The sequence below is a fragment of the Arachis ipaensis genome, chromosome B6 (genome assembly GCF_059453495.1).
Source record: "Arachis ipaensis isolate K30076 ecotype BB chromosome B6, ASM5945349v1, whole genome shotgun sequence".
Classification (NCBI taxonomy): domain Eukaryota; kingdom Viridiplantae; phylum Streptophyta; class Magnoliopsida; order Fabales; family Fabaceae; genus Arachis; species Arachis ipaensis.
Genome location: NC_142441.1, coordinates 146,088,773 through 146,109,096, shown reverse-complemented (window position 1 = coordinate 146,109,096; position 20,324 = coordinate 146,088,773). Strand labels below are relative to the sequence as shown.

At 32.9% G+C, this 20,324-nt stretch overlaps 1 protein-coding gene and 1 pseudogene across 1 annotated transcript; both read right to left on the bottom strand.

Moving 5' to 3' along the window:
* Positions 1–4,377: 4,377 nt before the first annotated feature.
* On the bottom strand, positions 4,378–5,533 carry LOC107647639 (pentatricopeptide repeat-containing protein At1g07590, mitochondrial pseudogene; annotated as a pseudogene).
* Positions 5,534–15,551: 10,018 nt separating this feature from the next.
* Positions 15,552–19,275, bottom strand: LOC107605358 (EIN3-binding F-box protein 1). Its single transcript, XM_016307220.3, has 2 exons — positions 18,831–19,275; positions 15,552–18,191 (listed from the first exon to the last, which is right to left on the bottom strand). Exons 1-2 carry the CDS (start codon positions 18,853–18,855, stop codon positions 16,270–16,272), a joined length of 1,947 nt encoding a protein of 648 aa, XP_016162706.1. The 5' UTR covers positions 18,856–19,275; the 3' UTR covers positions 15,552–16,269.
* Positions 19,276–20,324: the final 1,049 nt, after the last annotated feature.

The following is a 20,324-nucleotide window of genomic DNA, read 5'->3' as shown; positions in this document are numbered from 1 at the left end:
AAATTTCTTTATATGTAAACGTATAGTTTATCTATGAAAATTGGAATGGATTTCCAGGGTTATTGTTACTAGTTTTAGTGGTGTAATTAAACTATTTTTATAAATGAACTTAAATTACTTGTTACAAATTCTGCAAATTGTGATTGTGATGATTGTGGGTTTTGTTGGTATGGTGGAGTTTTTAAGCCTTCACTCTATTCTCATTTTATTGAAATGCTTATGCTCGTAATTTGAATCTTAAAATTGTAAGAGAAGCACATTTGAGTAACCTCGAGTTTTACTTTCTAAACTTACATAAAATGCGGTGATGAGTTAAGCAGCATAGAATTAATAACTTCTATTTTATGAACTATTGTTTGTAAACAGAGTGCCATTTTGTGTATTTTAGAGGAGTCAAATCCACAAACTCCAATACTCCGTTCAGTCCGTTGATATATTAGGACACAGAGTCTTTTAATCTCTTTTAAGTCTTAACCAAAAACGATGACATGTCAGATTACATGCTGAGCTATGAGAAATAAAAAGGGATCTAATTGTCTCTAAATTCAAATTGATTAAGGGTTTATTTGTTCTTATTTTTTAAATATTATATTTTTTAAATTATTTTTTATTCATTATATTAATATTCTTTTTCAAATAAATTATTGAATATATGGTATATTAAATACAAACTAATTTAGTAAATTATTCAAATTTAAAAATATCGTATATTATAAAACTAAATAAATAATTTTTAAATATATAAATAATAAACATTAAAATACAGTTAATACATTAATAATAATATAATCCTATGATATACTATTAGTATTATAATTTAGATAATTTTTACAATAAAATAGAAATTAATAAACATATTATTTGATATATAGTAAATTATTTTGGAGTAATAACAAACTTAATTTTGATCTTTTTAAACTATATTAATAATCCAATTTGATATCTTTGAACTAAAACACACTATCAGCAGCCTACTAATACGAAATGAAATAAAACATAATATATGTATAAATTATGGAAACCATTTATAAATTCAACAAACTCAAAATATTAATAATATTATTAATTTATTAATAATACATATTATCATAAGGTTACAAATCAATAAAAATTTATCAATATAAGAATAATGTAGATTAATTAAAATTTTGCGTAAATTAAAATTCAATTGCTTGTATATATAGTCATATATAATGATTTTTAGTAAAATATATATATAAATTTAATTATTAGTTATACTATGCAAGTAATTGAATTTTAATATACGTAAAATTTTAATTAATTTATATTATTTTTATAAATTGATAAATTTTTATCGATCTATAATTTTAGGACAATATATATTATTAATAGATTAATAATATTATTGATACTTTGAGTTTGTTGAGTTTATAAATAGTGTCCATAATATATATTATATTTTATTTAATTTAATATTAGTAGTCTGCCGATAGTATATTTTAGTGCAAAGATATCAAATAAAATTGTTAATTTAGTTTAAAGAGATAAAAATTAAGTTTGCTATTACTAAAAGAAAAATTTAGTATATATCAAATAATGTGTTTATTAATTTTTAATTTTTTGTAAAAATTATCTACATCATAATACTAATAATATATCATAGGGTTATTATTATTAATAATAAATTATATTTAAAAATTATTTATTTAGTTTATAATAATTTTATTAATTAGTTTGTACTTATTATACTATATATTCAATAATTTATTAAAAAAATATTAATATAATGAATAAAAAATAATTAAAAAAATATTATTTAAAAAATAAAGATAGATAAATCTCTAATAAATTCAAATTTAGAAACAGTTAGATCTCTATTCATTTCTGATTATTCACGTTGACACATAAAGACCAACTTAACAAATATGATGTGACAACTCATGTATGTAACCAAATACGTCATCGTTTTTTCGGTAGGACTTAATAGAAAAATACCTACAGGGACTATATTATGTCACAGAAATAGAAAATAAAAGTCAAAGTAAAACATTTTTATTTTAAAAGATCGCATTATCATTTTAAAAAAATAGACAAAAATCGAATTGGTAATTCACTATTTCTATATTACAATATTAGCACACAAAATATAGTTTCATGTCTTCTTTTCCAATGACCTTGTAAAATAAATGTCGTCTCATCGAGAGTTTATAAAAATAAAAAGCAACTTAATAAATCCATCAACACCAAAATCCTCTAATGAGTAACCAAAGAGTTATAGCTCAAATGGCATAGTCTTTCCTTACTCAATTAAGAGGTTGCGGGTTCGAATCTTCTATCTTTTGGTAAAAAAAAAAAAAAAAAAAGCAATTATCCAAGCTGTCCATTATAATATAGCAAAAGAATCAAGTCATTCCTTAGAAATTTGGGCCTAATAAAATAACTCTCCAAGAGCCCAAATAGTGGATGGCCAATTGGCCATTGCCCATTGGTTAATTAATCATTCATAAAGATGGATTCTAGGTCCGTTGATTAAAAACGAAAGATGGATCCTAGGTCCGTTGACCAAAAAGAAGATTGATAATGCTGATATTAAAAGTGAATCAAAATATATAATACCAAAAAACAAAGTTAATCAAATTGCCCACGTCCAAAAACTAAATTGAATCAAATTGCCAATAAACTGCTCAAATGACACATGTCCCCTTCTCCAAATGAGAGGTCTTAACTTTTGAGCCTCTCAAAAAAAAAAAAAAAATCAAATTAGGTCGAATAAGAGTTAGGCTAAAAAAAAGTGAATTCAGTTTACCACTTGGCTTATTAATAATTTTGTCCAATTGGCTAACTCACTTAAAATTTAGAGAAAATGACAAATAAATCCCTAACCTTTTATTCTGCGGATATTTTCGTCCATAACCATTGAAAAATACTATTAAGTTCCTGACCTTCATAAAATTTGGACGGATCAGTCCCTCCGTCCAAATGCCTCTGTCAGAGACTGATCCATCCAAATTTTGTGAAGGTCAGGGACTTAAAAATATTTTTTAATAGTTAAAAACAAAAATGTCCGCCAAGCAAAAGTTCAGAGACTTTTTTATCATTTTCTCTAAAATTTATGAGTTGGTTTAAAATCACCAGCGCTTTTTAATAATATGCGCATCATTGTATAAATTATAATTTACATATTACTTTTATTAAAAAAAATTTGTCAACTCTCCGAATGAGAGGTCTTTGAGGCTCTCCTAATGTAGCTTGACAAAAAAAAAAAAAAAATCAAATTGGGTCGAATAAGAGTTAGACTAAAAAAAATTGAATTCGATTTATTAATAATTTTATCTAATAGACAACTAACTGAATTCGAGCTCACAAACACTTTTTAATAATATACACATAATTATATAAATTACAATTTACATATTATTAGGGGTGTGCATGATCCGACCCGACTCGAAGATTCGGCCCGGCCCCGAACATTTTAGGGGCTATTTTGGTATGATTTTACCGGGTCTAAGGTCGGATAAGTGTCTCAAAAATAGACCTGGTCATTATTTCGGGTCGGGTCCGGGCTATGGCTTGGGTCACCCGAAGTCGGTCTGGTGGCCCGATCATCATACACAATTAATATTTTGTGTTATTAGTGATGGATGATGGCTATTCTTATGTGGAATTTAAGTATTGATTATGGCTATCCTTAATATTTTGTGTTATTAGTTATTATAAGACTATAAGTTAATGTTTTATGTTTAAAATGCATAAGATTTTAGACTAATATATAATATTGTGTTATTTATATTGATTTAAATATTTGGTGTTATTAGACAATATTAGTATTGATTATGGTTATGCTTTAATTTTAGACAAGAGTTGGTTCTTGTTATATTTTTCTAAGTGAATTTTACCATGTCAAATAATGGTTGGAGTCTTGGAAATTTGGATATTTCACATGCTAGCTTATAAGAAGGTATCAAGATAATGTAGTGTTAACGGCCCGATTTTCACCCAGTTTTTACCAGGTATAATCGTGGCCCGAAAGTGTATAGGTTTCATCGGGTCTAGGGTCGGATTCGGGTCTAATAAATAGGCCCAGTATATATTTCAGGCCGGGTCTGGATCACATCAAACCCGGTTTCACCCGACCCATGCACACCCTACATATTACTTTTATAAAAAAAAAAAGGGTAAATACCCTTTCCGGCCCCTGAGCATTTTAAATTAGGACATGTCGCACCTTTATCATCCAGAAACCTCAACCAGGTCCTCAACCATCAACATTAGTGGACGTATCGACCCCTGTGACCGGTTGCCAACAGGTTGCCTGGATGACGTGTCAGGTGGAGGCTGAGTTGTCAAATGCAGGTGCCACGTGTCATTAGAAGTTGTTGCAGGGACTAAAAACCCCCCTCTCTGCCCAAACTGTTCTCAGCCCCACCGGCAACACCCTCCACTCACCACCCCTCCCCAGCACTCCTCCACCACCGCCACCGCCGCCACCACTACAACCGCCTCACAACCTTCGCAAACATATAACTTTTCGATTCTACGAAATGCTTCAATAGCTAACATATAACTTTTCGATCTAACCAAGGGGAGTTCTTGAATGATTCCCCAAACTCTTTCTAGCTCCTTTGGGCTCCCCAAATATCCATACAATATAAGTAGAACATCGAATGTTGACCAATTGTTTCCTGTAATAGACTTTTCCACAGTTTGAACATATGCTTCAGTTGCAGTATACAACCTTGCCACTGCATGAGCAATAGCTAAAATGCAGTAAGATATCTCGTTCGGTTCAACCTGTGGCTTCTTCATCTGAGCAAAGACCTTTACCAAGGCTTCAAGATCATGTTCATTGGCTTCTATTTTCATCAGAATATTGTAGGTGGACACGTGGGGGGTGACCTTATCTGCGTGAGCAATTTCGGAATCAACTTCTTCCTGGAGGGTGAGGAATGCAGGATTATGAGGCGGTTGAAGACCAAATGTGAGATGGGATAAGCCAACTCCCTCATTTTCTTCATGTACTCAAGTGAAAGCTTTATGACACCTTTATCCAGCATTGCAATGACCAGATTGTTGTATAGCAACTCATTCTGAAACTCGGTTGGAATGCGAGGGAAGAGCTTCTCACCATATTCAATCCCATGAAGCTTAATTGTAAATTCCACAAGATAAGAGTAATCAAGTTCCCTAGGCCTACAGGGCCTCTCTCGGATCACCCATTCCATCACCTACAATAATTGTAACATGAGTTCAACTTAAGGGAATGTTTTTGGAAGTAAAAATCATATTTTTGGAAGCAATAATGATTGGTTGTTACCTCAAGTGCGCGTTTGTTCATGTTGAGCTTGTGAAGACGGTTGATGGCGTGGAAGACATGGCCTCTGTGAACGGGGAATCCATCGCCCATCCAAGTGCGGAAGGCAGACCCAACAACCTCCCCTTTCCAAAGCTTCTCGATCCTTCTAGACAAGCTCTCTGAGTTCTGAGGGCTCTCAGAATCGCTTTCGGAGGATTCTCGCGGTGATTGGATGCAAAGGAATCTGAAACGGAGGTGGGCAGAAGGTGCTCGACGCATTGCCTCAATAAACCTGCGTCGCAGCATGTTTCTCTTTTCTTCCCTCGCCCAACAGAATTGAACAAATGAACAGCACGTTATGAAATAGGTATTTATATTGCTCGGAGAGGTGAAAGAGTTCTTCGAGATTGTTGGGAAGTAGAAGCGGTGGTGGCGTTGGTGGTGGTTGTTGTGGCGGAGGAGTAGTGGTGGTGGTGGTGGAAGGTGTTGTCGGGAGAGAGAACCTCCATTGGGTGAAGCTTTGGGAGGTTGTGGAGGAAGAAGAAGAGGTGGAGGACTCGCATGAGTTGCGAAGGTTGTGAGGCGGTTGTAGTGGTGGTGGCGGTGGCGGTGGTGGAGGAGTGCTGGGGAGGGGTGGTGAGTGGAGGGTGTTGCCGGTGGAGCTGAGAACAGTTTGGGCAGGGAGGGGATTTTTAGTCTCTGCAACAACTTCTAGTGACACGTGGCACCTGCATTTGACAACTCAGCCTCCACCTGACACGTCATCCAGGCAACCTGTTGGCAACCGGTCACAGGGATCGATACGTCCACTAATGTTGATGGTTGAGGACCTGGTTGAAGTTTCTGAATAATAAAGGTGCGACATGTCCCAATTTAAAATGCTCAGAGACCGGAAAGAGTATTTACCCAAAAAAAAATTCAGCATACAAATTCTTCATCTAATCCATTGTCATCCAATATTTAATCAACCAAAGACAAAAAAAAAAAGTAGTGCTTGTTTCTATTTCTATTTTTTTTCTCTTTTTTAAATATAAGAATAAATTTGGTTTTTGATCAATAATATATGAGTTGTTCCATGAAATGTTAGATTGCACGGAATATCAATGGGACAAAAAAAAGATGCATACATTGACATAAAACCGATAGAAGATTTGAAACTTCATCGCTTAATTTCAATAAATAAACAATGGTAACTAGACCTAAAATAATAAATAAAAAAATAATTGGGAAATGATGAGTAGTATAAATAAGGATGGTGAATTTTACCGTGCTTATGAACACTCCATTTATTCATATACCTCATTATAAACATCTAGCACAATTTTAGTCTAATTTGTGAAAATTAATTTCTTTTATTTATAGTTAAAAAGATTTGAAATGACAGAACATCTAAAAATATTTTTTAATCAACTATCTTATTTAGTAATAAGTTTTGAAGTAAAAAGAATAGGCCAAATATTACATTATAACTATTGGATAATAGACTCTTTTTTTAAAATAGTTTTATATTATATAAAGATTACAAATCACCTTTTTAAAAGACTTTTTTTTTTTCCTGAAATTTATAAGCTCAAAAATTCATCTTTTTCTCTCTTCAAATTTCTTTCATTGTTCTTCATTTTATTCATCAATTTCACAAGCAAAATTGGTATTCCGGAACACCCGACAGTAATTAATCAACCACTGTCCACTTAAAAAAAAGCTCATTCATCTTTTTGTGACATTAGTGAGGTCTCAACACTTATTCTCCACTTCTATTTTTTATCATTAGTTCTTGTATTGTTTATTTGTTATTAATAGAAGTATTTTCCTCACAAATTTATTTACTCCAAATCTTTCATCTTAACCATTTTTCACTTAATTTATTTTTCACAAATCTCAATCAATGTCACACCAACAACAATAATAGTTAATATATATTTTAAGAACACATGTTAATTATTATTAATAAAGTTTTGTTATTATTAATTTTAATAAATATATTAAAAAATTACTTTATATGCTTTTATAAAAAGTTTAATTCTTAAAAATTGTTAGCTGTTGAAATATTTAATCTACTAGTTGAAATAATGATATGGTAAATAATTTTAAGGGTTAAGTACGATTTGGTCCCTAAGGTAGGAGTTGAAATTTTTTTCGTTCCCAACCTTTTTTTCGCTACAAAATAGTCACAAAGATTTCAGTTTGTTTTAAAATCGTCCTTCGGACAAAAATGTCCTTCCCCCTTCTTCCCCAAAATGCAGAAACAAAAGCAGAATGCAGAAATAGTGAAACAACAACAACTAGAAGAACAACACCAACAACAACAATGGATAATGGAATCAAAGCAACAACAAAAGCAAAACCAGAAAAATTAAAGAAAAAAGAGTAAATATCTTTTTCGACCCCTGTCCCTTTTGAAAATTGACAAGCCGCCCCCTAATATTTAAAAAATGACAAATCGCCCCCTATCTATTTCTTCCATTAGAGACCCTTTTGTGGCCAATAGATAGGGGTTGATGTGTCTAGCGGAAGAAATAGACAGGGGCCGATTTGTCATTTTTTAAACGTTAAGGGGCGACTTGTTAATTTTGAAAAAGGACAGGGCCAAAAAATGTATTTACTCAAGAAAAAAATGCTGCGGTGGTGAACTGTAAATCACGAGGGGAGGAGAGATGCGGTGGTGGTGGTGGATCGCGTGAAAAGGGCTGCGGTAGTGGTGGTGATGCCGCGAATTGCGACGAGAACGGCGATGCGGTGGTGGCGACAGCGGCGACGTGGAGATTCCCCACTCTCTATCACAAGCGGCGGCGGATACCTTTTCCACCCCCACTCTCTTTCTCCCCCCTCCCCCGCCCCCAATTCTCTTTCTCTCCTTCACAAGTGGCGGCGCTACCTTTTCCACCCCCCTCTCATTCTTCCCCCCTTCTTTTTCTTCCCCTCCCTTCCCCCGGTTTCCTTTCTTTCTTTTGTTTTTTTAAATTTTATTTTATAATTTTTTTAGGGATAAGTATTGTTTTGGTCCCTAACGTTGAAGGTCAGAATCGAAACCGTTCCCAACGTAATTTTGGGTTTAAAATAATCCTTAACATTTTTTTTGTATTAAAATCGTCATTTTTAATAAAATTTTTAATTTTATTCCTAAACTACCACTATTTTAATAAAAAATTATAAAATTAAAAAAAAATAAAAGAACGCGTGTGTGGAAGGGGGAGAGAAGGGAAAGGACGCGGGCAATGGGGTGGGGGAAGGGGAGAGGGGGAGGGGGGAGGGGACGGCGGCGGCGAAGCCTGGAGCCGCCGTCGTAGCCGTCGCCGTTGGGAATCGCGAAGGAGAGAGGAGACGCGAGCCACTGCCGCCGCTGATCTCGCTGCTGCACCTCGCCGCGTCGCCGCTTCATCTGCACCTCGCCCCCTCGCCGCCTCGTTTTCTACTTCTGCATCTTGCTTCTACTTTCTTGTTTTCTTGATTTTGCTTCTTGCTTCTGCTTCTTGCTTTCTTGCTTCTGCTTCTTGCTTTTTGCTTCTGCTGCTTCTGTTTCTGCTTTCTTGCTTTTAATCAGAAATAAAATCAAGGAACATTTTCAAGGTTTATGATCTGAGCACGGGATCCTGAGCCAATGCTACGATTTGTTGATTTGTGGGAGAAGTTGCTTCCTCCTTCAGTCCTCACTACCATATTGGACAACATAATCTTGCCAAAATTGTTTGCAAATACTTGGAAATTACATCGAGAGACCATTCCTATCCACACTTGGGTGCATCCATGGCTATTAGGGGTGAGCACGGGTCGGTTTGGTTCGGATTTATGGTAAAGTTAGAACTGAACCGATCAAAATATAATTGGTTCGGTTTGGTTCGGATTTGTATTTTTTTGTACATATACCCGAACCAAACCAAACCGATTAAGAACGGATTGGTTCGGTTCGGGTAATTGGGTACCCGATGATTTTGAAATTCATAAAAAAAAACAAATTTTTATCTTAAAAATTCAACAAGTACAATAAATATGTAACATCAATAGAAATAATCCAAACATGTTAAACACCAAATACATTAAAAACTAAACTCATTAAAATCCAAACATATTAATAATGAATAATCATTGTCTAATAGAAAAGCCATATATATTTTTTTATTTAATTAATATATGATCGGATTCGCGGGTTGGTTCGGGTTCCGCACCTCCAAAACCGATACCCGAACCAATCACTAACAAAAGCCATCGATTTGGTTCGGGTTGGACCCGATTACCCATTGATTTCAGAACCAATTTAATTGGTTCGGTTCGAATTCAAACGGATAATCGGGTACCCGCTACCCGTGCTCACCCTACTAACAAGGAAAGAGCACAAGTTAGAAGGTATTTACCAGGTCATTCATTTTAAATTGAGTTCTGTTCTTGGTGCCTGGCATCCAAGTGATTCCAATTAAATTGATTTCATTTTTTTTGGGTAATTAAATGGGCTTCTGTTATTCTAATTCATATCATGGTGGACATGATGGAGAAGTTCTTCTTCACAAAGTGGCTTCAGGTTCTGGTTGTGTTCAAATTCTAACTTTGAAGAAGTTATGAAGTGGTATAATGAATGGTAGTGGAGGGTATTTTTGTCCAAAAAGTGTTAAAAGAACGATTTTAATATGAAAAAAAAACGTTAAAGATGATTCTAAACCCAAAATTACGTTGGGGACGATTTCGATTCTGATCCTCAACATTAGGGACCAAAATAATACTTATCCCATTTTTTTATTTAGGGGTGAAATAGTAATAAAAATAAAAAATTTGATAAAAATGACGATTTTAAAATAAACTGAAATTTTTGAGACCATTTTATAGCAAAAAAAAGGTCGAAAACAAAAAAAAAACTTTTAACCCTTATTTTAAAAATCAAAATCATATTTAACGCTAATTTTAATCACATACGAAATACTATTATCTAATATCTAATATGATAACTAAAATTCTCTAACGACATAAATTTTCGTTGACTTTGGTTACCTTTTATTTTTTTTGTGGTGGCTCACATTTACCCTCTCTCCTACTACGCTTTTCTCATGTCATTTTCAACAAATGTCCTTGTTTAGAAACACACCAACACAATGCATTGAATCTAACTTTCCAAGTAATTTGCGTAGAAGCTGCTGCTGCCTTCTTAATTTCATCACCAAATTCTCTTAATCCGGTACAAATCCATCCCACTCTTACATAATACAAATCTTATCTTATAGGTTTATCTAATCTAATCTTAAAAAGCCCTATTAAAATTAGGATTTAACTAACTTATGCCTTAAAAATATATTTTAAATATATAATAATAAAAAAAATTTTAAATTTTTTTATGTATTTAATTTATTAAAAATATACAAAGATTTAGTTTTTTAATAATTTTTATAAAATATATTTTTTAGTGTTTTTAACTTCTGTTCTTAGAATACAAATTAACAAAACTTTTAAGATTATTATTTATAAAAAAACTTTTAAATTACTTATTTTAATAAATATATAAAAATAAATTAAAAATTTAAACTTCGTACATTTATTTCTAAAAGAATACTTTAGTTAATAATTATAGCATGTGCAAGAAACACATATAGCTAAACTCACATCTTAATTATTTTAGAAATGATAAGAGTATAGTTTTCGATAAAGTTACAATTTGAAAAAAATATATATTAAAATTATTAAAATAGTATTGAAAAATTTATGTCAATGACAAAAATAAATTCAAAAGATAATATCAATATATAACTATATAAGTTTAAGGTTTAAGCATTAGTATCTTGGGCAAACGAAAAAAGAGCTCTCAATAAATTTTGCTCTTTTTTCATGCACCTTTGAAATAGTTATTGAAATTTTTCTACAAAAATTCCAATTAAATATATAAATTATTTATCAAATATAAAAATCAGTTATGGTAAAACTACCAAATTTAAAAGGTAAAAATATATCATTTCTAAGTATGGTTGCAAATTTTGATATTGAAAATCGATTTTGTTTAGAGTATTATTTTCTTACCTGATACTAGTTGTTAAATAAAATTAATTTTTGAGATTATAATGTCATTATTGTTTTTAGAGAATATTATTTTATCTAAAACTGAAATTTTTAAAAACTAAAATAGCAGTTTCATGAATGATTAGTAGTAGTTAAGAAAGAAAAGAAACCTTCACTTTATTGGATACCCTTCTTAATTAACCACTCCAGATTTGCCACAAAACCTCATCTTATCAATCGAGTTATTGAATAAAATCATAAATACTTCTCTAATCAAACACCAAATTGACATTTCTTGTCTGAAATCAAGCTCTGTCATGTATTAATCATATTTGGCATATCAATAACATTATTGATTTTATTAATAGAATACTAGATTTTATGCTTAGAGAATCCGATATCACTTATTCAATTTGATAATTATATTAGTTTCTTGATAAAAAATCTTGCGAGAAAAACCAAAACAGCACCTAACAATTATTTCGAAAGACAACGAGGCCAAAAAAAAAATTCAATCATGTCTCTAATAATTACCTCGAAAGGATAACGAGACTCCTGTGCCAAAAAAAGTTAATGTTGTTTCTTTTTTGCACAGGGATTAATCAGTCCCAAAAAAAAGTTTAGGGATCAGATTTGGTGTTTTTTTTTTTCTTAGGAACCTCATTATCCTTTCGAGGTAATTGTTAGGGGTCGGGTGGAGTATTCACTCAAATCTTGAATTTAAATTCTAAAAATAAAAAGATAATTTTACTAAAAGACTTCTGTTTTTTCATAAATCTACAACTATAAAAAATATTGACAATTAGGTCGTTAAAGATTTTAATCTCAGACTAATTAATTTTTGAAAAAAATATCAATTTAGTCCTCCATAATAAAAAATAGTAGACAAATTATATCCTTCCATCAATTTATCATGTAAAATTTAATAGTGCTACTTATAATTCCGTTAATTACTATGATATGTCTATTTATAAATTCGATATCAAATTACTTATTCAATTTGATAATTATTTTAGCTTCTTGATAAGAAATCTCGAATTTAAATTCTAAAAAAATATTAGAAGGCTTCTATTTTTTCATGAACCTACAATGATAAAATAAGATTAATCGAATTTTTAATAATAAAATTCAAATAATAATAGTTCAATCATATTTAAAAAAAATGTCAAATTAGTTTATTAGTGGAGGAAAATGGGACATGTCTTTCGCAGAATCAATTATTAATGATTTATTTTGTGGGGCCAAAAAATAAAAGAGGGTTCATATATGCTTAAGTAATATGGAGCTTGTGCATGAACCTTGAAGCATGACAATGCATGTGAAGTTCCATGTGCCATACATTTTTTTTTCCTTCTTCTGTCAATAATTGTTGTTCCACCAACCTAAGATTATGTAAGTAACAGATTCCAAAAGCTTCTTAAAGTTCCGTGTTTTGCACATTAAATGCAACCTGGACGATTTGTAAACCAGACCACAGATTCATTTCCCCACCACAAAAACAACAAAATGTGAATGGCTAGATTTCATAATATCTGCTATTTTAATCATTAAAATCAAGAGTTTTGTTAACGGATACTTATTCAGACTATTACAAGTTAAAGGATTTTATAAAATATGTAATATAATAAAAATATTATTCACACACTAAAATCAACTATCATATATTTATATATAAATACATATAGATATATATTTTATATTTTAATGTGTATTCTATTTTGATATATAACTAATTTTAATAATTGATTTTAGTATATATCTAACATAATTGATAATATAAATATTATTTTTCAAAATTTTGTATTCATCTAATTCGTTAAAAAATATTTATTTATTTTTTATTTTATTCTCTTAACCAATACTCTTAGGGTTATATTTTAGCCAAGTCCTTAAATTAATAGTTTAATACTACTAAAATTCTTAAATGAAGGATTGTTTATGAATTTGTTCGTCAAAATGATTTTATCTACTTGTAGTTATCTTATTATAATAAAAGTTTGAATAAATAGTTAAATTTATTCTTAAAAGATTATTCGTTCTTTAAATTAGTCTCTAAAATATTTTTTTAATCAAATTTGTCCTTAAAAAATTTTAAATTAATTATGTTAGATTTTTTATTCTTTTTTTTGTTGACGGTGCCAAAATTTGTGGCACATTAAGTAATATTACAACACACGCATAGGAATCTTAATTGGCTATTATCATAATAAATTTATGAAATTAAATCAAATCAAAATCTAACTGAAGGGATGACAATGGGGTAGGATAGGGGCGTAAAATGCCTCCATGCTCCCCGTCCCTGCCCCTAAATTTACTCTCCATCTCCGCCTCTGGTCTTTACCATGGGAAATATTGCTCTCATCCCCATTTTTCGTGGGATTTCATTTCTTATGGGGCTCCATTTTTTTATTTCTGTGATAATTCTGACTAATTATTAATTTTTATAAGAGTAGAGCTGCAAGTATCCATTTTATATAAAAATATTAATTTGTAGACGACGACTTCATTCGAACTGACGCAGTAAGAAGATGCGACAGCGAGGTAGCGCACAGAGCAGGAAACGAGATGGGGACGCAACAATGGAGAGGAGAATGGACACGACGACGGAATGGCAGAGAGGAGAACGGATGCACTATTAAAGAGGAGAAAGAACACCGCAAACAGAGAAAACGGCACGGTGAGGGTTGACAGCACGATGAGGGATGATAATACGGTGAGAAGGGAGAGTGGCAAGGGAATAGCTGTAGATAGGTTGGATGGAATATGGACAATACTAGGGATATCAAAATGGAAGAAGGATTATGCAAATGAGAATTGAAAATTTAAGGTTTCTCTCTCTACATATATGGCATGTGAAATGACTAAAAAAATATGAGAAATAAATTATTAAAGACAATTAAATAAATTTATGAATTTCGAAAATTAACAGAAACGGAGATCCCGTCCGGTCCCTGCGCTTGCCTCATGGGAATTTCGTACCCGGTCCCCATCTCTACGGAAAAAATTTTTCACAGTCAGATCCCCGCGCCTTAGAGAGTAGGAGAGAACTTAGGGCATTGAAATCTCTCGATTTGGGGTTGAATTGATTTAAATTCATAAAATTATCATGTTAGCCGCCAATTAGTACTACTAGATATGTGTTGTGGTGTCACTAAACGTGTTAATCAACAAATTTTAACGCCGTTAGCAATGGAAAGACTAAAATAACTAACTTAAAATTTTAAAGGACGAATTTGATTAAAAAAAATTCTGAAGACTAATTTAAAGAATGAGTGATCTTTCGAAGACTAGTTTGACCATTTATTCTAAAATTTTAGTTTATTTTAGTAAAAATAAAAAGTAACTTGAGAATTTTAATTAAAAAATAACGAATATTTCAAACATAATATTTAGTAGCAATGTTAGGTTGTTAATTAATTCGAAAAACTCTATAACTAAATGAATTATCTAATCAAGTCTAACCAAGTTGTAACCTTTTTTCACATCACGCAGTATTTACTGTACGCGTGATTTTCTTCATCTTCTTCGAAGGCGCTTCTTTCTCTTTTGTTATTGTTGTCATTGTCACTACCACCACCTCCTCCTCCTCCTTCTTTTCTAATTTGATTTATTCTTTTCCTTTTTTTCTCTTGTTCTTTCATCATCATCATCATCTTCTTCTTCTTCGTTAAATATCACACAATTGGTTTAACGACGAAAAAAATACATCATGCTTAAAAAATTTCAATGTCAAAATAAAAAATTTTTATATCCTAAATACAAAATTTAAATGCTATTTATCTGATAAAATTTTGCACAATTCAAAACGCAAAAAAAAAATAAATAAATAAATACAGAATACAAACATATTTTTACTAATGAAACTAATTTTTGTTAGACTTAAACCAATTTAATTAAATTTAATTGTCAAAAAGACATAAACTTAAAAAGACATAGACTTGTGAGGAGACTATAACCAATTATGGCATGATGATTCAAATAGCTATGCAAATTGAAAGTGATATTCCCATCACAACTAAAAATGAGAAACTCTCGTCTACATGATTTCAAACAATAAACTTTTTGACTTCATGAAATACATTAAAATAATCAGATACGTTAATGATGAATAAAGATAATTTGTGATCACTCTTAATAAACATTTGTATCAAAACTCTAATTAATGTTGTAATAGTGGAAACGACATGGTAAACGGAAAGAATAATGTCTCTACAAAGGATTGAAGCATAATTTATCAGCATACTGTGAGAAAAATTGATGATTTATAACATACTAGTGAAAACCATAATCAAAGTATATACACGCATACCTTAACACATTTGCATTTGGAACCAAACTACAAATTTTATTCATAACTTTCCATAGCATTACAGCACAAAGGGCACATATGAACATTACATTGTATAGAAGTTGCAGTTACAAGTCCATAAAAAAAATGAAGCCTTGAGAAAACTAGGACCTTGGAATATAAAAAACAACCAACTTCCCAAAGGAGAGAGAAGAAGTTGTCATGGCAGAACTGTATAACCTGCTGCCATGGCCAAAGCCACTATAAGGACAAGGCATCATTAACTCTGAACTCAACAACTGCAAGCAACCTAAAAACAACACAAAGTGGAACCTATTGTGCCCTTTGAGTAAAAGGGAGACCCAAACATTGTGGCATATTTGGTAAAACAACATTGAAAAGACTCTGGTAAAAGTAGCTGAAAAACCATAGACATGGTGAAGAAAGATTCCTAAATCCAGAACCAGGTAACTATGTTCTCAGAGATAATGCAGCCATTAAGGTGGCAATCCCATGAATGGGACGCCAAAAAACCTTAGAACAGGTTACCATTTCAAAGGAAACCTGCAAAAAATTGTGGTGAAATGGCTGCAAGCCCCGAAAAAAAGTGAACCCGAGTCGCTGGATGATGATCAAGACCCAAAAGTTAATGGACCCAAAAACTACTGTGCAATACTAATCATAACTGTCCAACTAGCGTTGAGGTTGTTCCGATCCTGGGCTAACTTGCGGGAGGGAGATTAGTTGTTCTTGCTCATGAGAGGATGTCACACCTCCAGAGTTGTTCAACAAGCATGTCGACTGTGCTGCTGCTTATTGAGTTGCAGTGCTGGATGTTTAGTCCCAGAAGGGTGCTGCCTAATTTTTTCAAAGATGGCAAGCTCCTATCTGAAACCAAACTGCAACCTGACAAAGAAAGAATCTGCAGATTGAACTGCTTCGCTTCCGCCAGGGCTGCAATCCCAGTATCAGTGATCGCGCACTTGGAAACATCAAGGTCACATAGCAATGGGCAATTTTCAGCAATTGCCACCATGCTAGCATCACTGACATTCTTACAACCATCAAGGTTTAGAACCTCAAGAGTCCAACCATGCAGATTGACCAAGGATGAAACAGCTTTGTCAGTCAGATTTACGCAATCACTGAGATTAACTTTGACCAGACCACCTTCGTTGCTCTCAAGCAATGAGAGAAGCCCGGCATCTCTCACACCATCAAGTCCACTCAGTTCAACATGTTGAAGCTGAGGACACTGCTTTCCCAGGACAGAGAGGGTAGCATTACCAAAACCAGGGCAGTTAAGGATTGATAAGGACCGAAGAGATTCACAAGGGGATGATGGGGGCAATACCATATTCAGATCCTTGAACCCAAAGCAGCTAGTCAAAGAAATTGCCTTCAATATGGCACCACAGTTAAAAAGAACACCAAGAAAACCCAATTGGGAAATTCTGTGGCACTCTTCCAATTGTAGGCTCTCTAGAGATGAAGTGGCCTTCACAAATGATACCAACCCATTGTCTGACAAAAGTGTAGACTTGCGAAGGTGGATGGCTTTCAGATTTGGGCAACCCTTCCCCACGGCTTCAAGACCAACATCTGTTAGTCCTAGGCAGGGCCCAACTGTAAGTGACTTCAGCTTCTGCAATCCATTACCATTGCCCATAACCCAGAAACCCCTCTCGCTGACATTTGGGAGGGAATTGAGGACAAGATCCGTAACTGCCTTTCCATAATGTCCAATAACAGCAAGCGATAGATCGGAAATAGTCAGTGCTTGTAGTTTCACCTTCGACAGAAGCAAAGTTGTCGAAGAAAACAAGCAAGCAATTCCCTGATCACCAACACTACTGCAGTCCTTGATGGCTATGGACTTCAGATTGGAGCAGCTTTTCCCAATAGCACTTAGACATTCATTACCAATGTTAGGACAAGATTCCAATGATAACTCTGTCAGATTTGGGCATTTCTTCACAACTGCAATCAAACCCTTGTCCGTTATTGCTGGGCACTTGCAAAGGTCAAGCTTCTCCAGCTGTTGACATCCATTTGCAATCTCAATTAAGCCTTCATCATCAATTGTAGCAACATTCCAGAGAGAAAGAGACTTCAAAGAAGGGCATCCATGACCAACTGCTTTGAGACCAAGATTAGTCACCACACGGTCTGAATTGCTTCCACGGATCGAAAGCTTCCCCAATCCTCCTCGAGATGCAGTTCCAACTGCAATTGCTGCAAGTCTAATATCTGTTGCCTTCTTTCCTTCCAAGCTCCGGGAGAGGTATCCCTCGCCACCAAATTCCTCATCACCCCCCTCTTTTACACTAAGGCTGCTCTCTGGTGCAGCACTTTTGTTGCAGCAAATTTCGCTCTTGCAAATGTTGCTTAGACACATAAGCCAGCGCTTGGAAACGCAAGCACAGGCGCTCCTATCTTGTCCTGCAGGCAACCGCCTAAGGATCTCAAAGAGGCACTCATCTGGTAATGATTCAATAGATGTCTTCTGTTTCTGTTCAAGCCATTCTCCATTGAAAACAAACGGAGCACTGATCCGCGATCTCTTCCGAGGTGGAAAGTAAACATCAACTTGTGGACCAAGAGGAAGGAATAAACTTGCTTCCTTGGGGTTGCCACAGGCATATATTGACCCACCAGGGCAAAAATTATCAACTCCTGAAAACCAAACCAGGAACAAAATCAGAAACACAGAGATCATTCATATATACGTAGCAAAACATGAAGATTTAACCACTGAAAGGAACAACAAGAACTACATATCCATTTGAAGAAATATTTGACCTTACAACAAAAGAACCATATTTGCTTGAAAACTCAACCTTAGAAATCAACAACAGGTTCAGATCCACTTTCAAGTTTCAACGAGATTAATAACACATAGATACACAGATAAAATACTCATGGCTCAGCCATCTTGGAAAAACAATACATGACATAAATCAAGGACAAAACACCCTATCTATATCTCCATTAGCTGTTCATATCTTTATCAGAACCACTAGATACCTATCCATTCTATCAAACACGGAGAAAAAAGTACCTACGTATAAAAACTATATCATCTTCCTCAGCGTATACATGCAATTTGATTACACAGCTTCAAAATCGGAAACTTTTGTAACTTAACAGTTAACAACATGATGAACCATCACAAAACACAAATTAAGATATTCAAAGCAAACACATGATAAAGTTTCATCTTTTACTTATAAAAACAACAAATTATCAAACACTGAAGTTTCTCAATTCTAACCACAAAATACAAGAAACAAAGCCATGAATCGATTAACTCACCGGAAAAGCCGAAGACTTTAGACATTGGCACAGCTCAAAAAACCGTGAGAGGTCAGATCCGCACCGTTCTCCACAAAAGAACCCTCCAAAGAGAGCAAAAAAGACGAAGAAGAACACGAAGAAGAACAAGGCGGTGACTTCAGTTTTGGCTGTGTTTGATTCTTGAGAGCAATAAAGCATGAGATGAATTTAGGGTAGAGAAGATTGATTTTTGATTGTAGAATGTTGAAACCCTAAAACATAGGGAAAAAAGAGAGAGAAGGAAGAAGAGATGGAAATTGTGTGAATGGAGGAAAAAATAACGGTTGGTTTGAGAAAGGGAAGGTTTTTATTTACAACAAGTTGAGAGAGAGAGAGAGAGAGAGAGATTCATAGAATTAGAAAAGACCAATGCATTGAATTGGGGGGTTTGTGTTTTGTTGGCACATGCAATGTATGTGTGCATAGAAAGTGGGGTTTTCTTATTGTTATTACTAATTATTCATTATTCTTCTTCCTACCATGAATACCACAAACCAGAAACCACAATGATTTTTTTTTTCAAATAAATAATAATATTTTTTAATATATTATTATCAATGTTTCTTGTAAGAAAATGATATGTTTAGTGGTTTGGGCACAGGTCATGTTAAAAAGATAAGCATGTTTGGACTTTGAACGTTTCTGTGGAAGATGAGAGAATGGAGTGGATTAGGATAGAAGAATATAGAGAATACATATCATCATCTCAGTTTATGAATAATGAGTAATTATGATTTGAATTTTTTTATATTTTTATTTACATGGTGTCAAATAACTTTTTTTATTGTTATTATTTAGTATACAGTTTACTTCCAATTCCAATTTTTTAAATAAATTATTTAATTTTTTGAATAAACTTACATTATTATTATTATTATTATTATTATAGTACAATCCTCATAATAGCATAACATAACAATTTTCTTGTGTGTAAGAAAAGAGGAGACTAGTGATAAATGGGGAAACACAAGAGGTTGGGACTTGTTGGGGTAATTGAAGAAAAAAGGACACTGTACTTCACTGTATTTTTGACCAAGGATATTTATTCAGCTACAATGTTTACCCCTTTTTACTAATTCTTTTAGAATATTTAAGCTTTGTGTATGGTCTTTTAACGGTAAGCATGCATTTTAGTATTTTTAATTTTAGACCAAATTTTTAAAAAATATTTAATTTTAATAAACATCCAACAAAAAACATATTACAGAAGGTATTCATCTTTTATTAATTTGTTATGTAAAAACATTGACTGTTATTTATTTATTTATTTTTTGTTAGTGGGACAAAATTGACTCACTAGTTGCAACTTTTAAAATGGGAGTATAATTATGGTGATAATGATGGAAATTGCGTTATTCAAATGATTTGAAAAGCATGGAAGATGTTCATGAACCTGCAATGAATCAACACCTTAATTTCACTTTCAATATGATCCACAATATTATTTTATATACCCAACTTGGGAAGCAGCTA